Consider the following 20720-nt stretch of genomic DNA (forward strand, 5'->3'; position numbering starts at 1 on the left):
TTATAAAGGATTCTGGGCATAAAGCAGTGATCCCCAACCTTTTTGATGCCACGGCCCGGTACCGGCATCAGCTGGGCGCCGCGGCCCGGTACCGGCATCAGCTGGGCGCCGCCATCTTTTTTTGATGAAAAAGTGCTTCCGGTGACCTCACCGGAAGCACGTTTTCATCAAAAAGATAAGCGGCGCGCTTCGGTGAGCTTTTCCGGTTAGAAATGGCTTTCTACCTGGAAAAGCTCACGGCGCTAGCGCCGCCATCTTTTTGATGAAACGTGCTTCCGGTGAGCTTTCTACCCGGAAAAGCTCACCGGAAGCACTTTTTCATCAAAAAAAGATGGCGGTGCCCAGCAAGCCGCGGCCCGGTAGGAGTTGTTCCCCGGACTGGTACCGGTCCGCGGACCGGTGGTTGGGGACCCCTGGCATAAAGGAATAAATGACTGCATTTAATAATTGCATTTAAAATCACAAAAGTTCAGTGAATATTACTGAGGCAAAGTAAAATATTATTCTTATAGTTTCTCTCTATCACTTTTTTACACCTCCATTCTATATAATTACCTTCAGTTTTTATAAAATAGGGAACAAGCCATTTAAAAAAAAAACCTAAATTACACATTTCTTTTCAGATGTTCCTTTGCCTTATATTTACTCTGGATGTACTATTTCTCCTACGCATATATAATAGAGTATTATTAGAGAGAAAAATCTAATAAAACATTGCCATGAGATATTGCTCACAGTGCTTTGAAAGCAAAATGCCAATTTGCTTGTTGAGTTTATTGATGTTGGTATTGTTGATTCTGTTACCATGGTACCAATAATTGTTTTTCTTCCCCTCCCCTCCCCACTCCACACAATAACTTGCCTAGCTCATATGACAACTGGAAATAATCTAATCTAAGTAAATGGTTTGAAGGAAAATATTTTGAAATGCGTTTTTGGTTGCAGTCACTTTTGACAGCAAATGAACATACAGTATTTCAGATTGCCTCATACATGCATGCTGTGTTACTTTTAAATTTGTTAACTTAACAATGTCCATTTATAAATCTAACAAGATAACCATTTCATCCCCAGTAAGTATAGATGTGTAGAATTGTCAGAAGTTACAGCTGGAGCACCATCTAATGGATGTCTCTTGAAAGTTTCCTTTTTCAAGCTTATATAAAAATGTTGCTTCTCCTTTTGGTTAAGAGCAAGTGTAGCATTAATCAGATTAAAATATTTATTTAATTTATTTTCTGACATTAACCAATAGTGAATAATCTGTTAGTATTGTTCTCTATCAGTAAATCCAATCTGTGGTTGTGAATCTTTATTTAGCCTTCAAGCAGTGTCATCAATGGCCCCTCACTCTGACATTCTTTCATAAGACCCTGAAGTCCTGGTTTTGCCAACAGACCTGGGGAACCCAGAGTGGGATGGAACCCATCAAGTGGTTTGTCTGATTGCTTGTTGTCACCGGGGGTGGGGTTGGGTTATTGATTTTATTGTTATTATATCGGAGTTTTATTGCGTGTACTGTTGGCATGTAGAAAGTGCAATTGGTCAAATTCATATTAAACAAGACAGTACTTATTGGAAGGCAGCTGCTTTTAAAGATGAAAGGAGAGGGACATTTTTATAGGCATTGTCTTCTGTATAAACTGACTGGTTCATCAAAATTTTGCTAGCCATAGAATTGGCATATAAATCTTATAACAAGCAAACAAGTAAATAAATAAATCCAGAAACAGCACCAGTAAACTTAAGCTCAAAAGCATTTCTGCAAATATAGTTAGGATTAAACATACTTTGAACATGAAACATTGACTATAAAGGAGGTAAGGGAGAATGGAGCCTTCTACAAAAGGGGCATGATTGCCTGGAATTATAAATAGAAACAGTAGAGTCATATTTTTTTTGATATTCTCATCAAAGTATAAATTCCTACTTGACCGGCTTTTTTAGCAATACTCCCTTAAATGGTTCATGAACAAAGTCTATAAAATCTATAAAATGATACAATCCAACCACATTACAAGAACAACATTAAAAGTAACATTAAACATAATAAATAGAAGAGACACATGAAAGCAGTTTTTTTTTTTCCACCAGTGCAGTGCAGTGCAAAGATAACTCGACTCAGGAAGGAAGGAGAGCAGAAAAGACAATTTTTTCTAAACAATTTTTCCCCAAAATGATAGCAGTGCATTTAACTGAAAGGGATTTCAAAAGCTCTTTTCTTGCTAACCTCGCATCATATTTTAGCGGTTTTCTATGAATTTTGAAAACAGATGTTTCAAGTTAGAGATCGTAGAGATGAGATGTGCTCCTTCAGGCAACCATTTCAGAATGTCCAAAATCTCCGTTACAGATCGATACACTTTCTTAAAGACTGGGGATAATGTGGCCCTTTAGTTATTTTTGTCAGCTGTCTGACCACAGCAATCAAGATCTGGTGGAAGTTTTTTGCTAGATTTTAAAAGCAGGCCAAACCGAAGTACTGTAATCTAAGCTGGAGGTCACCGCAGCATGTTTGGCAGGCTCATTCTTAACTCAGATGCTGCAGCTGTTTTGCCAAGCAACTTATAAATCAAGAAGCATTGCCAAATTCATGGGCAAATCTTCTCTTAGAAAGGCATAATAGATTGGACAAATCTACTTGTGCCAAATTGATTGGTTCACCACTGCACCTCCAATTTTCCCCTTTTTCTATTATCTCCAGGACTTATTAAGCAATAGCCAAGAGTTCCATTTGAATTATGTTTATTATAGACGGAGACACCCACCTGTATTCTGTCTGTGTCATTTTAACTGTCTTCAGTCAAAATTCCACTTTATCTAGTTTTAATATTATTCTACAAACTCTGAGACCCTAAGAGTTGGATGCCAATCAGAGCCCGTGGCACAGCCTAAATAAGCAAATAAATTTTAAACTGTATGTTGATACATTTTAAAAATGATTAGTTTTTCCTGCATATTATCCATATTGTTTTGTTTCACTTCCTCATTCCTTTCATCCTGATAATAATTAGTTTTTATCATAATAATTTTTTAATTAATTTTAGAAAACTCTTGGACCTCAGAGGGATGTGAACGTATTAAAATGTGTGATCTATCCAGATTTGTTTGTTACAGTTTCTCTAGGTATATCAAATGTGTTAGTCACTCAAAGGCATGTTTTAATTTTATCTGAAATCCTTCCCCTGCAGTAATTGGTAACAACAGCATAGAGTGCTAATAATTCCATCAATAGCTGTTCAGATTTGATGTACTAGAATCTAATGTCTATTTCATTCCACATTATTTCTCAGGCATGAATTTATTATCACTTTCAAGCAGAGCTTGTCTATCTGGGAGATCATGTAAGATTAGCTATACTATTCTATCATAGGATCCTCCTTTACATCAAATGAGAATAAGCTGTTATCAAATTATAATTTTAATATAAAAGGAGGGAATTGTTACATGCATGACTGAAGATTTATTATTTAGTTGGAATGAACTGTAAATGTAAACTAAATCAAATTTATTTTTTATCCTAGTTTCCCTCTCATTAATTCTGGGGCTATTGCTCTTGGCAAACTACACCACTAAAAAACAACTGTAACTTTTAATTTTAGAAAAACTTCATCTGCTCCAGCTTTACATTTATAACACCTGAAAGTTATTTGTTATGGAAAACATAAATATAATTCTAGACCAATTTCTTTATGGTCTGTTGTTACTTGATATAAAGCTATCATAATTGTGTAGTTTACTTTTTTTAAAGGCTGTGACATCAAAACAGATGTGATTCTCAATAAGACCATATTTTCAAATCCAGAACATCCACGATAATATGAATTTCATATTGTAAACTATAATAACATACATTTTAAAGTATATTGGTGAATTCAGAATAGAATAGATTAGAATAATAGAGTTGGAAGGGACCTTGGAGGTCTTCTAGTCCAACCCCTTGCCTAGGCAGGAAACCCTACATCACTTCAGACAAATGGTTATCCAACATCTTTTTAAAAACTGCCAGTGTTGGAGCATTCACAACTTCTGGGGGCAAGTTGTTCAACTGATTGAAGTTGTTCTGTCAGGAAAATTCTCCTTAGTTCTAAGTTGTACTTTCCTTTATAAGTTTCCACCTATTGCTTCTTGGTGTCCTTCATTTTTCACTGCTAAATCCTTACATCTAAAGACTTTATAGGCCATCGATGCTTCACTTCCAAACAGAATTAATCGACCTTCTCTTCCGATTCTGTTTGAAATTTTGATTTGAAGTGGTCATGCTACATTGATTTAGGAGTTAAAAGGGAATTTTCAACAAGTGCCAATGCCAATTTCCCCAATTTTCATTAGCCTAGAATGGCTAATCAGATCCAGTTAACTCATTTCAATGGTTTAATCTAAAATGTTGAAGCAAATCAATGATTTTTTTTTAGTTGTTGCATTACTTTGAAGCAGATGCCACAAAAGGACACAATCATTTGTACTATAATTGTTTTGACATCTTCACCTTTTAGGTAAAATCAAGTATAGTATCTGTTCTTATCAGGCATATAAATAATATAGCGGCTTTTGCTATGATAAGATTGTTGTCCTAATAATATGGTTTTCATAGGTAGAAGATTAGCGTTCACATTTTTTTAAAAAATCTGGAAGGTATCACATGCTGCTATTAGGCATTCAGTTATAACATTTTAAGTGTAGTAACTTTTGAAGTAGTAAATACTTGTTCTTTTGGGAATATGATATTATTTTTGAAGAAGCAAGGGTGAAGATTAGTTCCCTTTCCGTTGCCTGATTGACTGTAGATTATTATTTTTTCAGCATGTAACCCTGAAATGTAGTTTTGCAGGCATCCCTGTAAAGAGTCTGCTGTCTGCATTCTTTTGCTAAGTCTATAGAGAGAAGAAGAAATATTATATAGATATATGTGTTTCAGTGTGGGTGGGTAGATGCGCACACACAGGGGTGTATACACACACTCAAGTGGAGCCATTTAAATCAGTGAGACAAATTATATCTTGACATGCTCCACCAGTTGGCCTACTACAAACAGTGATTAAGTGTTAAGGTAATTCTTGGACTGAGTATACTTGGATATTTTATTTTCTGGAAGATCATTCCAAAATCTCGAAAATCTACTTGAAAATGTATACCTTATCCCTTCATCCTCTTTTTTTTTTTTTTAGGGGGAAGGAGGTGTCAGTAGTCTTGATTATGTGTCAGTGCATGTATTCCAAAATGTTTTGTTTTCCTTTTGCACAATCATGTCTTGTTCAGTGGTGGGATTCAATTTTTTTTTACTACCGGTTCTGTGGGCGTGGCCTGGCTTGATGAGCATGGTTGGGCGTGGCAGGGGAAGGATACTATAAAATCTCCATTCCCTCCCCACCCCACGAACTGTTCCGACCCAAGCCTCGTTCAAAGCAAACAAACACCAAACAGAGATAAAAGAAAAACCTTTTTAATACTTCTCTGTGAATTCCATTCATTCACAGTAAAATGCTATTAAAAACTAATTGTCCCAGATAAGAACTAGCCTTGCCAAGGTTGTGCAAGGCTGCCATGAACACTAGATTAAATTGCAAGGAAATAATCGACTTGGGGGGCGGAGCTGGTGTCGCGACGATACGGCATGTGATCTTGGAGATCTGAGATCGCAGCCGATATCTTTGCTCCTGGATGGTCCAAGTGGATCTAAACTGTCCCGAAGAGATGGTGAATGTAAAGAGCGCATCCTGTAGATCCCAGGGATATCGCAAAGTCCCTGGTAGATCCAGGAGAAGCTCTTTTTGCCAGAGGCAAAGAGGCAGCCATTAAAGCTGCTGAAGTTGGGACAGCTCCGAAACGAAAAAGAATGGAAAGAGAGAGTGTGCCGGTTTGGTGAGAACTTTTTCTTTATTTTAAGACTTGAAAGGACACCCTAAGGGAAAGAAAGAATCTGTAAAAGTTTTGACAGAAGTGATTAAGCGGCGATTTTAAACAAGAATGTCAAAGTAAATTTTTTTTTCATTGCTGGATTTTCTACACATGATCTTACATTTTGAAACTGGACTGGTTTTTTCCCCTTCTTTTTATATATTCTTCTCTCCTCTTTGATTTTATAATATTCTAAGCCAGAGACTCCCTTTTAGTTATTTTTTTAAATATCTTTTTCTTTTTTAAAAAAATTAATTCTTATTATATTTTGCTTGGAAAAGGAGGGGGAAAGTGAAAGCTAAAGAAACTTTGTAACACTGCCAACTAGAGGCTTGGAAATATTCTATTTTTCTTTTGACCAGACAAAGCTGAGAAAGAACTGAGACTTTGTTTCAAGGACATTGCCTGTTTGATAAGATAGAGAGAAGAGCACGGGAGAGTATTATTACAGGTGCTCTTCTGGGTTTCTATCAACAGCTGGAGTCTGGTGTTGAAGCTTAGGAAAAGAAAAGGTGATAAGTCTTTGGAGAAGAGAGTTACAACAAGAGCCTGAGATAATTAAACAAAGTGCAGTGTGCTCTTTTTGTTCTTTTTAAGCTGTGCTACCCCTCCTCATCAGTTTACCTTTTTTTGCAATAGCTATTTGGATTTTTGGCTCTTTGGAACTTGTCTTTGCTTTTTTTATTTTCTTGTCTTTGGAAGTTAAATTTTTACGTCTGCTTTTTATTTTAAAGGAAAAGCTTTAGTATTAATGCTTCCCTTCTTTTTCTTTTTAAGGAAGTAGCCTTTTTCTTTTCTTTCCCTTCCTGGTATTTTTGTCTTTCCATCTACCTTCCATATTAGGTTTTCTTTTTTTTTCTTTGGTTTATTTTTATGCATACTTTTATATTTGAGACCTCTTAATTGGATTAAGGTGTTGAAGAACCTGAAGAATTTTTCCTTTCTTTTTTAGCCTTTTTCTTCACTTTTTCGCCTTTTTTAGGACTTTACAACTTTTTCTTTTTTGTGTGTGTTCATGGTGTGTTTATGGTCTTTTCCTTCATTTTTGAATTTTTACTGTCATCTAACCAACCGATTGGATTAAGGTATACAAGAACCTGAATAATTTTTTTCTTCTTTTTCTATTATTACTACTATTTGGCTTCTCTTTTCTTACTATTCTTCTACTTTTTTCCTACTATTTTTATTTGGAACTGCAATTGGTTATTTTACAACTGGATTAAGGTTTAGAAGAACCTGAAGATTTTGAACTCCTCAAAATGAGTAGGAAATTAACAGCTCCTGGTAATTCAACTTCCACTTCTTCCTCTCCACCATCTGGAGGACAATGTTCAATACAGACAATATTAAGGCAAGAAAAAGAACAAGAAAAAGTGACCCTGCAGATGATTATGCAAGGAATTCAAAATATTCAAACAAGATCAGAGAATATTGAAAAGAGAATAGAGAACATTGAACAAAGAACAGAGAACATTGAACAAAGAACAGGGAAAACCAATGAAAAAGTGGAAAACATCCAACAAATGATGATGAAGTATGATGAGAGACTCCAAAAAATTGAAGAAGAAGATAAACAAAAAGACAAGAAGATTGGAGACATTGATAACAGATTAACTGTGGTCGAACAAGATAAAAGTGGTATGCTGAGATGGGAGATGGACAGATCAGAATTTTATCTTAGATTTCAAAACAGAGGAAGAAAAAGGACAAAATCTAGCTGAGATAATGATAGAAATATTGGCTGAAGCTCTGGAAATAACTGAAGAGAAGATGATGGATGGAATAGATGAGATTTATCGAGTCTTCACAAGATATGCGATGAGAAATAGCTTACCAAGAGAAGTTCACATCAGATTTACAAAGAAAGCCATCAAAACGCAAATATTGCAAGTAGCAAGAGAGAAAACATTGAAATACAAAGATAAGGAAATTGTGGTCTTGAAACAAGTACCCAGAAGAATGAGAGAGATGAGAAGAGAATACCGATTCTTGACCAAATTGTTACTTAAAAAAGAGGTGAATTATAGATGGCTCATTCCAGAAGGTTTAATATTTACATGGCAAGAACAGATATAGAATTGATTCAATTGAGAAAGCTGAATCATTTTACACAGAATTTTTCAGAGGGGAGGAAGAGGCAGAAAAAGAAATTTCACTAATTGAATTCCAAGAGGACTCCCAAATGATGACTGAAAAAGAGGAAGGTGCAGTAGGTGGAAAGGAGGAAGCCAAAGAACAACGTGAACCAAGATCCACGAGAGCTGTCAAACCTAATTACAAAATATAACCATGGAAGAGAAAAAATTGATTACAATTAATATAAATGGACTTAATTCAGCCGTTAAAAGAAGGAAAATCTTTCATACATTAGAGAAATTAAAATTTGATATAATCTGCCTACAAGAAGTACATATTAAAAAACAATATGAACAATTGTTGATACAGCCAAAATTAGGGAAAATATTCACTTCCTTGACACAATGTAAGAAAAGAGGAGTGGTTTTATATATTAAAGAGACCATCTCAGTGAAATTGATTTATACTGATGATGGTGGAAGAATATTAATGGTGGAAATAATAGACAATAATACGAAAACACTCCTGATTGCAATCTATGCCCTGAATGACAATCAAGAAGAATTCTATAAAAAATTACATATGAAAATAGTTGAACTAGACTATGTTAATATAGTTATGATGGGAGATTTTAATGGAATAAACTGGACTACACAACACAGAAAACAATAAAGCAAAATAGAAAGACTCTCCCTAAATCTTTTTTTAAAATGGTAGATGAAATAAACTTAAAAGATACATGGAGAGAAAGAAATGCTAAAACTAAACAATACACCTTCTACTCAAATATACACTTATCATGGTCCAGAATAGATATGATATGGATGTCAACAGAATTGTTAACTAATATTCAAGAAATAAATATTGAAACAAGTACTTGGGCAGATCACAATCCAATGACAATTAAATGGAAAGGACAAAGAAGAAGATCTAGATGGACATTAAATAATACTATTTTAAAGGGAAAAGACTTCACACAGTGGATGGAGAAAGAATTTGCCTTTTTCTTTGGAGAAAACAAAAAAGAAGATACATCAATCCAGAATGTATGGGATACAATGAAGGCATATGCCAGAGGCTTGATAATAGACTATACACGGAAAAGAAATACCATGAAAAGATTAGCCTCTAAGGCATTAGAAGATGAGTATCCTATTGAAAATTCAGGTCACGAATAAGATCAAGTACTTGGGGATATACTTGACAGCAAGATGCAGTACACTAAAAGAGAATAATTATATCAAACTTAAACAGCAGATAGCGCTAGATTTGGCGAAATGGGAAAATTTACAACTGTCATTAACAGGGAGAATATCAACAATCAAGATGAATATATTACCCAGAATTTTATATTTGTTTCAAACAATTCCAATTAGGCTTGGAAAAGACTACTTTGAAGATTTAAATAAAATTGTGTTGAAATATATATGGCAAGGTAAGAAAGCGAGAATAAAGTTAAAACTTTTGCAAGATGCTAGTATAAGAGGAGGATTTGGTTTGCCTAATTGGGAGTTGTATTACCAAGCTACAAATTTGATGTGGGTTAAGGAATGGATAATATTAAGAAATACTAGATTGTTGACATTAGACAGACATGATCTGTTGTTGAGGTGGCATGCTTTTTTATGGTATAAAGGAACTAAAACACAGGGGTACTTTAGAAGACATTATATACAGGAGTCTCTGTGGTTAAACTGGGAGAAGATTAAAAGACAATGTTATTTGAAAATTCCAGTCTGGCTATCGACTATTGAAGCATTTTCTTATCCTATAATATACAAAAAGGAACAAACAGTTAGATATGGTGAAATATTGAATGAAAAGGGTGAACTTAAATCTATACAAAAACTAGAGGAACAAGGTATAAAGATGAATTGGTTTTCATATGCGCAAATACATTCAAGGTATGATAAAGATTCTAAAACAGAAGATTTCTATGATAAACTGACTGACTTAGATAAGATTTTAACAGGTACTGATGAAAAGGTAATTAAAAAATTGTATGGATATTTATTAGAAATTAAACTAGAAGAAGAACAAGTTAAAGAAACTATGATTGCTTGGGGGAAGAATTTTGGATATGGGATTGATCTAGAGAAATGGCAAAAATTGTGGTCTCAAAATTATAAAATGACAATGTCAACAGCATATAAAGAAAATTTGTATAAGATGTTTTACAGGTGGCACTTTCCCCCGACAAGAATAGCAAGAATGTTCAAGAATAAATCCGAAAATTTTGGAAATGTCATCAGATACCTGGCTCATATTACCATATGTGGTGGACTTGTGCTGATGCTAAAAAATACTGAACTAAAATCCACACGTCGTTGGAAAAAATGAAAAAAAAGCATATAGATTTGACACCAGAAATATTTTTATTGGGAATTTTACCTGAAATATATAGTAAAGACTTGAAATACCTGATTGTAAATGTATTAACAGTGGCTAGGATTGTATTTGCTAAAAACTGGAAAAATGAGAAAATACCATCACAGGAGGAAATCATTTAGAAAATATTGGAATGTGCTGAAATGAGTAGATTAACATTTGAAATTAGAGAACAAGAGGATAAACAATTTTATAAAATTTGGGATCTTTTCTATCAATGGTTAGACAATAAAATATAGTAATGAAATATGTAGATTTTTAGAAAATAATAAATATATAAAGATGTATTCTTTTCTTATTATATCTACAAAATGATTCTAGGATAGATCTGGGATGATAATACGAATTGTCATAAAACAAATTAAGTAAAATATGATCATTCTGGAAAACATGAATGAATAAAAGTATAGTCAAATGATTGATTAATAATGATATTAATGTATTTAATATATTGATTGAAAATACGAGATTATATACAATGTAATTATAATTGAAGACTATGAAATGGAAGCACAAAACAATTTGTAAACCAACCGGCACACTGTATGTACATATATGGAAGATGATTTGATGTTTTTATATTTTGTTTGTTTATGTTTGTTTTAAAAACCAATAAAAAAATTTAAAAAAAATTGCAAGGAAATAATCAAAACCAAAAGTCTCCAAACACAAACCAGGATAGTCCGAACTTCCACAAGACTTGAAGTGCAAGAACTTCTTTGCTTCCTGCAAAGAATCCCATCTCCGAGGGCTGGCTTTTATCCCTTAAGGGAGGGGCCATCACCTTTTATTTGATTTGCCAATTGTTTACAAGATAATAAGTATAAATGTATACATAGTTGTGAATACATGAAATGGTTACATATAAGAAAAATAAAAGAATAAGAGAAACAATAGGACAGGGACGGTAGGCACGTTGGTGCGCTTATGCACGCCCCTACAGACCTCTTAGGAAAGGGGTGAGGTCAATAGTAGACAGTCTAAGGTTAAAGTTTTTGGGGTTTGGGGAAGAAACTACAGAGTCGGGTAGAGTATTCCAGACATTGACCACTCTATTGCTGAAGTCGTATTTCCTGCAATCAACCTTACAGCCTTACTCCCGAGTCACCTGTGCTGCTGCAGCTGCTCTTTCCTTCGAGCAGCCCTGCGCGCACATGCATTGGGCACAGGCTCCTTGGGTCTTCTGCATCACTGCTCCCAGCCTCCACAAGCTCCAAAGGCAGCACTCCACTCTCTGATAATCCTGGTTCCATCCCTGCATCACATGCAGGCCCCTCATCTGAGTCCTCACTCTCCAACACCTCAGCCTACACCTGCTGCTGGCGAACCACAACACTAACCTGCTTTCCAGCTCCATTCTCCTGTGCAGGGCAAAAAAAGAAGACCCAGCCAATCAGCTGGGACTCGGGAGGCAGAGAATAGATGGGGGCTCGGCCAGTCAGAGGTGGTATTTGCCGGTTCTCTGAACTTCTCAAAATTTCCGCTACCGGTTTTCCAGAATGGGTCAGAACCTGCTGAATACCACCTCTGGTCTTATTCTTGGGGACTGTTTCTTAGTTTTTAGCCAAATGCCTTAAATACCGCACTAAATTGGATTTCAATGTCACAAAGTAAAATAGGCTTACATAGTACACTCTAGTGAATGGTGATGATGGAATTAGACATGAGTTTGGGGGAGATTGTGGAACACTCTAAATGAATGCAGTCAGGGAGGGGGAATCTGTTTGATGGAATGGATAGATGGGAAGGAAATTAATCAGTAGAGAAAAGGTGACTGGAACATTCAAAATCCAAAAGTGAAGAAAAGTGGGAAAAGGTGAATGGAATATGTGGCTCAAATATCTCTTTTCATATGTACCAGAGGTGGTATTCAGCAGGTTCTAACCAGTTCTGGAGAACCGGTAGCAGAAATTTTGAGTAGTTCGGAATACCATCTCTGACTGGCCCCGCCCCCATCTATTCTCTGCCTCCCGAGTCCCAGTTGATTGACTTAGTCTTCTTTTGTTGCCCAGCACAGGAGAACAGATCTGGAAAGCAGGTTAATGGGGTGCAGAAAGAATGGAGATTTTACAATATCCTTCCCCTGCCACTCCCACCAAGCCACACCATGCCCACCAAGCCATGCCCACAGAACCGGTAGTAAAAAATTTTGAATCCCACCACTGATATGCACTTCTGGCAAAGAAATGTATGTGATTGAAACATGTGATATCTGGAGAGTGTATGGTACATACAAGGAATCCTTTTGATGAATTTAAGAATTTGGATGTTGAGGCTAATGTATACTTTTGTATACAGATATTACCTTTTTGTTAGCTGAGAACTTAACTGATTTTCAGCAAATGCTAGGTAGATCGCATGATGCCATGAGGAGTATGTACCTGAAAATTAATCTAAGATTGTTGTTCATGCTTATTTCTGGAAGATATCTCAAACTACATACCTAGTACATGACCCTAACTCCCCAGCCTCCCACCCAGTGGTGGGCTTCCACCGGTTTCACAACTGGGTGAGTGTGCGCTTTGTGCACATGCAGCACATTACAAAACCACCATTTTACAGCTTTAAAACTTACATTCCACTGCAACGCCGGTGAGTAAAAAAGCTGAGACGTGGCAATCTGCTGTGCCGTGCCTCAGCTGAGCTTCAAAACTGCAGAAATAAAGGACAGACTAAAGCAGGGGCAGGTGTGCGGGCCCAACCAATCGCCACAGCAAAGGGTTCACCCAAACCCATGCGAACCCTGAGCAGCCAACCCCTGCTCCCATCCCCAAATCTTTGTCTCTAAAATACAGGCATTAGCACCATTGCGTCCCTTATAGTGAGGGAATGAATGAGACCTACATACCAATTAGGATGTCTACTATGGATTATTTAATTGATTACCTTCTTTTATATCCAACCCTGCACTTCTATACAACAGTATGATTTTTACTAGATATTTCACATAATGTCAAGAGGCTGTGAGTCCAAGTGAAGGTGGGGGGGAGGTTAAAGGGAGAGAAACTGGACCTGCAGTCTGCTGAGAGTGATTTGGCTGGAGCGCAGCTGCAGCAGGAGGCTTCAGGTGGGGAAAGCATGCAGCTGCAGCCAGTCAGTCATGAGGAAGAGGAACTGCCTTCTGCATTGATCCGAAACCATGTAGGGAAGTTTTCCTTCCACATTCAGACCACTTGGAAATGGAATTGATTATGTTGTGTAACAGTAGAAAACAGCACTTAGCTTTATTATGTAATTAATTACATAATGTGATATGTTTCCAGGCCATGTGAAATAGCTTTCGGTATCACAAGAATTCACAAGTATTAAATTATTACTGTCTACCAACTTTAGATCAGCTCTTAATTTTTCCCCCTCTTCTCTACCGTTATCTGCAAAAGTGAAATGTATCACTTTACTTTAAATAAGTAGATGTACAATTGAAAGGGAATAGGTCAGTATGCAAACTATAAAGCCATTTTAAAATATATCATAGAAATCTAAAATGCATGATAGACTGCTACAAGAAACAAAAATAGCTTAAAATAATCAGAGTCAGTCCACATTAAAAAAAAATCCCAAAACATCCATTTGGCAATAAAATGACTTTCATAAGCAATAAGGATGGGGGTTTGCTTACTTATTGTTTATTTGGCTTTGTTTCTTTTTTATTTGTTCTTTTTAATTTCTTCCAAACCGTTATGGAATATCATAAATGTGACTTTTTAGAATGTCATAAATAAATCTTTCTTGACAGAGAATTCCATTCTCACACTGCAGAGAAGACTTTCTATTGCATTTGGGTCAGTTTTGTGTCTGTCACTTCTGAGTCACAGAAAAATTTCTGGAGCTTGAACAAAAAAAGAAAGGAAGCTGAACTTGATTACCTCAACTAAGAAGTGCATTTGGAGAATTAAAATAGATTGAATCTCACATTTAGCACCTGTGATGGCAAAAGGAAGCAAAAACCTATTTTTACTTTGAACTTGTAAACATGACATGATCAAGTCTGATTCCTCACGTTACGTTAGGAACTATATTCCTGCCTGTAACTAAGCTCTTGTCAGCCTTTTGTGACAAATAGAAAGAAATATTACTTATCTCCATACAAACGGGATGAAATTGACAAAAGGCAATGGAGATTGAGCCCGTGCAATTGACGGAGGTAGGTAGACTTGAAAAGATACAGTCACTCAGCAAAACTGCAAGAGGGTGCAATCCATGGCCTAATCCCATCAAAGTTCCACTCTTTGGTCTGAAGAACCATACCAAATGCTATTTCCAGTGCTGCTGCTTCCCCAAAAAAGGGCTCCTTTTACATAGACAAAGAATAATCTGGTTTCCTTCCTATGGTTTCAACATCCTAACAGAAAGTCAGAGTTCTAAAATTTCCAGCTCCACAATTCAAAATTCCTAGGAAGAACTTACATTTCTTTTGTATTCTGTTCCTCTTTTCTGTAAAATGGAACCCGGCAATTATTTTTTCAATAAAATGTATGATCTTTCATTAGTTCCTTAGAGTTAAGCTCCATTTTTCACAATATCTCTTTCACAAATCGCAGTAGTATTCTAGCAACATTTAAGCATATAACTTGTTTTAAATCATAGACTGCAGAAGAATACAGAGCTGTTTCAACTAATTACAAGAGTGTTTGATCAGTTTGGCTTTCAGATTAATAATCTATCCATGCAAATGTCATCTTCCAAAGGAAACGCGGCTCCTTTTGTGAAACTGCCCTTACTCCTGGTACTGTAGTCCTTGTAACAGTTTTCTTGACTACTAATATATTAGAGGCAAAGTAGATATTTTATATAATTTTATAGTGTTTATTTCCACATGACTACATAAATTAGGGTAGATACATCTATGGATAAGAAGGGAGGAAAATATTATAGCATAATTATTCTTCCACTTTGATAAATGAACTGGAAAACACAAATGATGTTCTTTTGCCTAATTGGTTTAGAAAAGCTACTCATATAGTAATAGACAATTGAGACATGCTTGCTACATGAATTGTACCAAAAGTCATAACACAAGTCTTATTTATAATCTGTTCTTTCAAAAAGATATACCAAATTAGCAGTCCTTCCCACTCACAATTTTTAAAAATGTAAAAAATAAAATAAACAATTGATGTGGTATGTAGGTAGTATAATTTCTCAGTGTGTTGGGCATTCAGAACATAAACTCTGTCTAAGAAGCTACTCTCTGTCTCATATATGATTGTTTTTAAAAAAGCAAAAATGCCCTCATATTTATGTTGTTTCAGAACTCAGAATTTTTTTAAAAAAAAATCTGCTAAATGTGTATATAAGTCTGTTGATGCTCTAGAACTGAGGTTCCTGCATCAATATACAACTGAGTTAAAAATAAATTTTCTTTTGTTTAATATCATCTGTAATTCTATTTCCTGTGGAATTCCTCATCCAGAGAATAATAAATTACATGGACCCACCAGGTATCTCAATCTGGATGCAGCATTTTCATAACAGGATAGTAACTCTATGGTGGAACAAATGTGCATCTGAATCTTCTGTGTATTACTGAAAAGGTTAGTTAAAATCAATCTAACTTCTTTTCTTTTTTTCTTTTCTTCCTCTTCTTTCCTTTCTAGTCCATGAGTTTAATTGAGATTGGCAATCCTTCTCAAAGTTTAGAGAATGTGTGTCGTTGGGCCTACCTACAACAAAAACCTGATACTGGACATGCAGAATATCATGACCATGCAATTTTTCTCACAAGGCAGGACTTTGGACCTTCTGGAATGCAAGGTGAGTAATCTACTACCAATCACCCCATCTAACTTGCACTGTTAACCTGGCCATTCAGTGAAAAACAAATCTCAATTATTAATGTCTATGGGGATTCTCAGTCATCTAGGTTAGGGTTGTCCCGAAGGTGCTTTTGGTTTTTCTTTAAAGATGTTTTGCTTCTCATCCAAGAAGCTTCTTCAGCTCAGAGCTGAAGAAGTTTCTTGGATGAGAAGCAAAACGCCTTCAAAGAAAAACCAGAAAGTCCAGTTGCCTCTTGAAAAAGCGCCTTTGGATCAATTATTAATACTTTGCTACTAGGCACAGATGGACAATTGACATTCTATAGATCCTATGTAGGCCTCCATTATTCTCCCATTGAACCCCTGGAGTTGTTGTGCTGAGCCCTTGCCACCATTTAGTCAAAGAGCCATGTAATATCTCTGAGACATACTGTGGTCTATCCTTCTCCACACCAACAACTAAAACCTTTGAAGGCTATTGGGTATCTATACTATTGGGTGTCACCAACATAATCTTATGTTTTAAATGGCTTCTCTTTCCTTGGTTTCATGTTTATGGAGAAGATAGTTTCAACCGATAAGGAATGGTTTTCCTACATCAGCCATCTTAACATGGGCACCTTCTCAATTTTTTGCAGGTAGCATGCTGAGTGGGGAATTCTCAGAGTTGACTTCTGCATCTAAATGATGCCAAGTTGGAGGATAATGTCTTATGTGATACACAATGAAGGCCCACTAACTAATCTATCAGTTCAGGCAGTACTTGAAGGCAGGATAATGTGTGTTCCACCCACAACCTTAGAAGGAGTATTCATCCCATATCTGTTTCTCTGTAATTGGCCTGGGTCAAGTGGTTTCAGATTTATTCTTCTGTGTTCAGGGATTTCTGAATATTTTTCTTCTTAACAAAGCCAAAGTAATCTTGCAAGTTAACAGCCTTGCCAAATGCAGTGCAACTACTTTGGGATATAGATCTTAGATGTTTTAGTTGGAAAGCATAGTAATTTCTTGAAATATATTTCTGAACCGAAGAACCTATTTCATTTACAAGATTTTTTTTTAGCAGTGCTATGATGCCCACATATTTCTCAAGGAATATAAAAACAAAAAGGAAACAAAACACCATGACTGAAAAGTACAATTCAATCCTTTCTTCTCCAGCTAAATTCATGGTCGGCTCAGCTGGTTAAAAGTTAGCAGGAAATTCATTCATAATTAAATGCTGGGCAACCTGCTGTTTCAATTTCAGTTACCTTTTTTAAATACTTAATTTGTATGAAAGGTTTTAAGAACAATAATAAGAACAACAACTGCACAAAAAATTGAACAGAAAGAGTGAAAAAGAAATAAAGAAATAATAGGAAAAAAATAAAAGCACAGTAAGAAAAGAATATAGGGAAAATTAAGGGAAAAGCAAGATATAAAGGCATAAAGAAGAGTCTTCTGATTCTTCACAGTAGCTATAAATACAATTATATTTTAATCTCATTCACTAAAGTTATAGCTCTCTTCTTTATATAATCTACCTAATCACAAGTTCATTCCTTTTCCGTTTTATGCAAAAAATCTATAAGGCTTTCCAGTTACTAATAAATGTGGATATTGACTTTTCTCTGTTGTTGTTGTTGTTTCAGTTACCTAAATTGTGTTCAAAATTGTGTGCATTTCCCTGAATGCAATGTTGCACTCACCTAGTACTGTAAGGTCTTCAGATTTAATTTCACTCACAAGTTTTTTGTTTTCTTGAGAGTCATTTTGTAACTTAGTTGCATAAGGGTGATTAGATCACTCTATTCTCATAGACAGCACACACAGGTTTTATTTTATTCCTGAAAATAAGGCTTCATTCTGCTGATCTACATAACTGGGTGATTGTTTGAGTGATGCAAGGTTTATATGCTGGTTACTGAACAGTGCTGGACTTGGAAGCAAATTAACAGTCATCATTGTGATAATAGTAATAAAGTAACTGCTGAAAAAAGATTGAGATTATATTTAGTAATTTAGTACAGGTGCACATTTTTAGGTGAAGAACTGGATTATTATTCAATGGAAAATATTATTTTGGAAGAATGTGGATTAGTTGGAAGGACAACAGATTGGGAAGGTTTGCTAGCCACACACAGATCCTACAGTCCATAGATGCTCTTCAGTATTATTCCTGCTCTTATAAGCAGGTACTAAAGAGATCAGAAAATAGAGTATTGCAAAGTCAAAGAAGTCTTCCCTGTAATGACTGAAATGTCAGTCACTAAAAGTTCTGTTTTTTGTCCATGTCTTGGCCCACCTTGGCATTTTTCATATTAGAATGGTGAAGCTTTTTAAAGGTACCGTATTTGCCGGCGTATAAGACGACCGGCGTATAAGACGACCCCCACCACCACCACTGGAAACGCCCTCCAGAAATCCCGGGGCTGCAGCGGCAGGGCAGAGTGCCAGGGGCCGTGGGAAGAGCAGTAAGGCTGCAGCCTCGGGCGGAGCGAGGCGGCGGGATGAAGCGGAGCGACGCAGGGGATCCAGGAAGCCAGAGGCGCCTTCGCTGCGTCCAACAAGCCTCCGAAAGCGGCAGTGGATATACCGCGTATAAGGCGACCCCCCCACTTGGAGGCATGTTTTTCGGGCAAAAGTCGTCTTATACGCCGGCAAATACGGTACTTTTTATGACATTCTATATCACTGCTACAACTTTCTATTGTTTATTCTGAATAGGGTCCTAATTCACTTCAGCAGTGAAACTCTCCGAAAGAATTTTGATTTGGGAAAATCTGATGCACATTCCTAATTTCTGATTAGTTTCCATTTTGTACACACTCATTTTATAGCCATTGCATCTTATTTCTTATTATATTTCAACTGTACACATGTCTTCCTAAAATATTTGTGGTTTTATCATATTCTTATAAAATGCTTTTATATATATAAACTCTCTCTAAAACATATATTTGGTAAAGATTTTTTCATAAAAGGCTCATCTTATTTACCGGCTCTTTTTTTTTTTTTAAAGCATAACTTTCTGCATTTTCTTTCCATTTCATAGCTCAGCATCCATTCATTGTAATAAATTTCCTTTTCCCTTTCCCTTTTCCTTTTATTTAGGTAAGACGTCTGTTGCAAGATCACTTGGAGACTGGTGCTCTTAAATAGTTATTTGAGCTTAATTTCCCTTTTCTTCATTAGTGTCTTATCTTCTCCTTAACAGGCTATGCTCCAGTTACTGGCATGTGTCATCCAGTTCGAAGCTGTACTCTTAATCATGAAGATGGCTTCTCCTCAGCATTTGTTGTAGCCCATGAAACTGGACATGTGTAAGTAGCACTTCCATATAGCTGTAATGCAGAGGTGGTATTCAGCAGGTTCTGACCAGTTCTGGAGTAGTAGCAATTTTGAGTAGTTTGGAACTGACTGGCCTCGCCCCCATCTATTCTCTGCCTCCCAAGTCCCAGCTGATTAGCTGGGTCTTCTTTGGTTGCCCTGCACAGGAGAGCTGGAAAGCAGGTTAGTGGGATGTGGAGAGAATGGTGATTTTACATATCCTTCCCCTGGAGTGGGGTGGGAATGACAGTATCCTTCTCCTGCCCCACCCACCAAGCCATGCCACGCCTACCAAACAATGCCCACAGAACAGGTAGTATAAAAAAAATGAATCCCTAAATTAACATTTAAGGTAACACCTAGTTCCCTATCTGATTCTGCTTAGTACATTCTACCTACTAAGTTTTTTTTAAAAAAAGAAAAAAAATAGTAAATCCATAAAGTAATTAAATATATAATTAAACATTAAATCTCATAACATTCCAATTATCTATTTCAAAAACAAATACCATAATAATAAGTTCATACAAACATCCACACAATAGTCAATTAAACTCTATACTTAAACTAAATATTTTAAACATTCCTTTTAATATTTTATTAAATCTTAAAATCTATCATTATTAAACCTTTAATGTTTTAATCTTTACTTAAGTTAATTTAGGGGAGCGATGGAAAGGCATCATACTTCGATTAGTGATTTCAGGAGAAATCTTTTTTTTTCTAATATGAATGAGATAAATGGATAATTGGAAAAGAATGGACAAAAGATACAAATATAATGATTTAAATTAAGTTGAAATAAATAAAATAGAATTAAGAAGAGTGGAAAGCGGGGAGAAGTTATAATGAAGATATAGAAGGGTAAATAAGATAGGTAATGGCATATAAGTTGAACATGAAGTTAATTGAAGTCCATACAAAGAGAGGTAATCCGGGGCCAAGCTACTTTTTAAAAAGAAGTTTTATGTTTTTGTGTTTTGTGTGTGTATGTCTGATTGAGATTTAATAAAACCTTGGGAGAAAGCGAGAAGGATAATTGTAAACAAGGCAGAGGGAAATATGAATATGATGAGTATAAAATGGATAAATATAGAAGAAATGTAATTGAATAAGAGCAAAGAGAAATAATGAGAAATCTGCTAAAAAATATTTAAGTGGAAATGGGATATATTAGAATTATATTGTATAAAACAATGTTTTATCTGCCTTGTAAAAATTTATAATGGAAAGAGGTTTAATGTCTTTAATGTCTAATGATGCTTTGTTTGTCTTTAAAATTAATAAAAT

The 20720-nt window shown here is 35.7% G+C and overlaps 1 protein-coding gene across 2 annotated transcripts in view; it reads left to right on the top strand.

Annotated features, from left to right (window-relative positions):
- Positions 1 to 20720, top strand: part of ADAMTS2 (ADAM metallopeptidase with thrombospondin type 1 motif 2) — a 305104-nt gene that overhangs the window by 217403 nt on the left and 66981 nt on the right. For both annotated transcript variants that reach the window (XM_087955238.1, XM_087955239.1), the window contains exons 6-7: positions 15960 to 16116; positions 19318 to 19423. In XM_087955238.1, the coding sequence (XP_087811364.1) occupies positions 15960 to 16116; positions 19318 to 19423 (263 nt within the window). The remainder of the gene's footprint in view (positions 1 to 15959; positions 16117 to 19317; positions 19424 to 20720) is intronic.

This window comes from Notechis scutatus, chromosome 2, assembly GCF_049901735.1.
Source record: "Notechis scutatus isolate UNSWTSFEM ecotype Mainland chromosome 2, rNotScu1.2, whole genome shotgun sequence".
Taxonomy (NCBI): Eukaryota; Metazoa; Chordata; class Lepidosauria; order Squamata; family Elapidae; genus Notechis; species Notechis scutatus.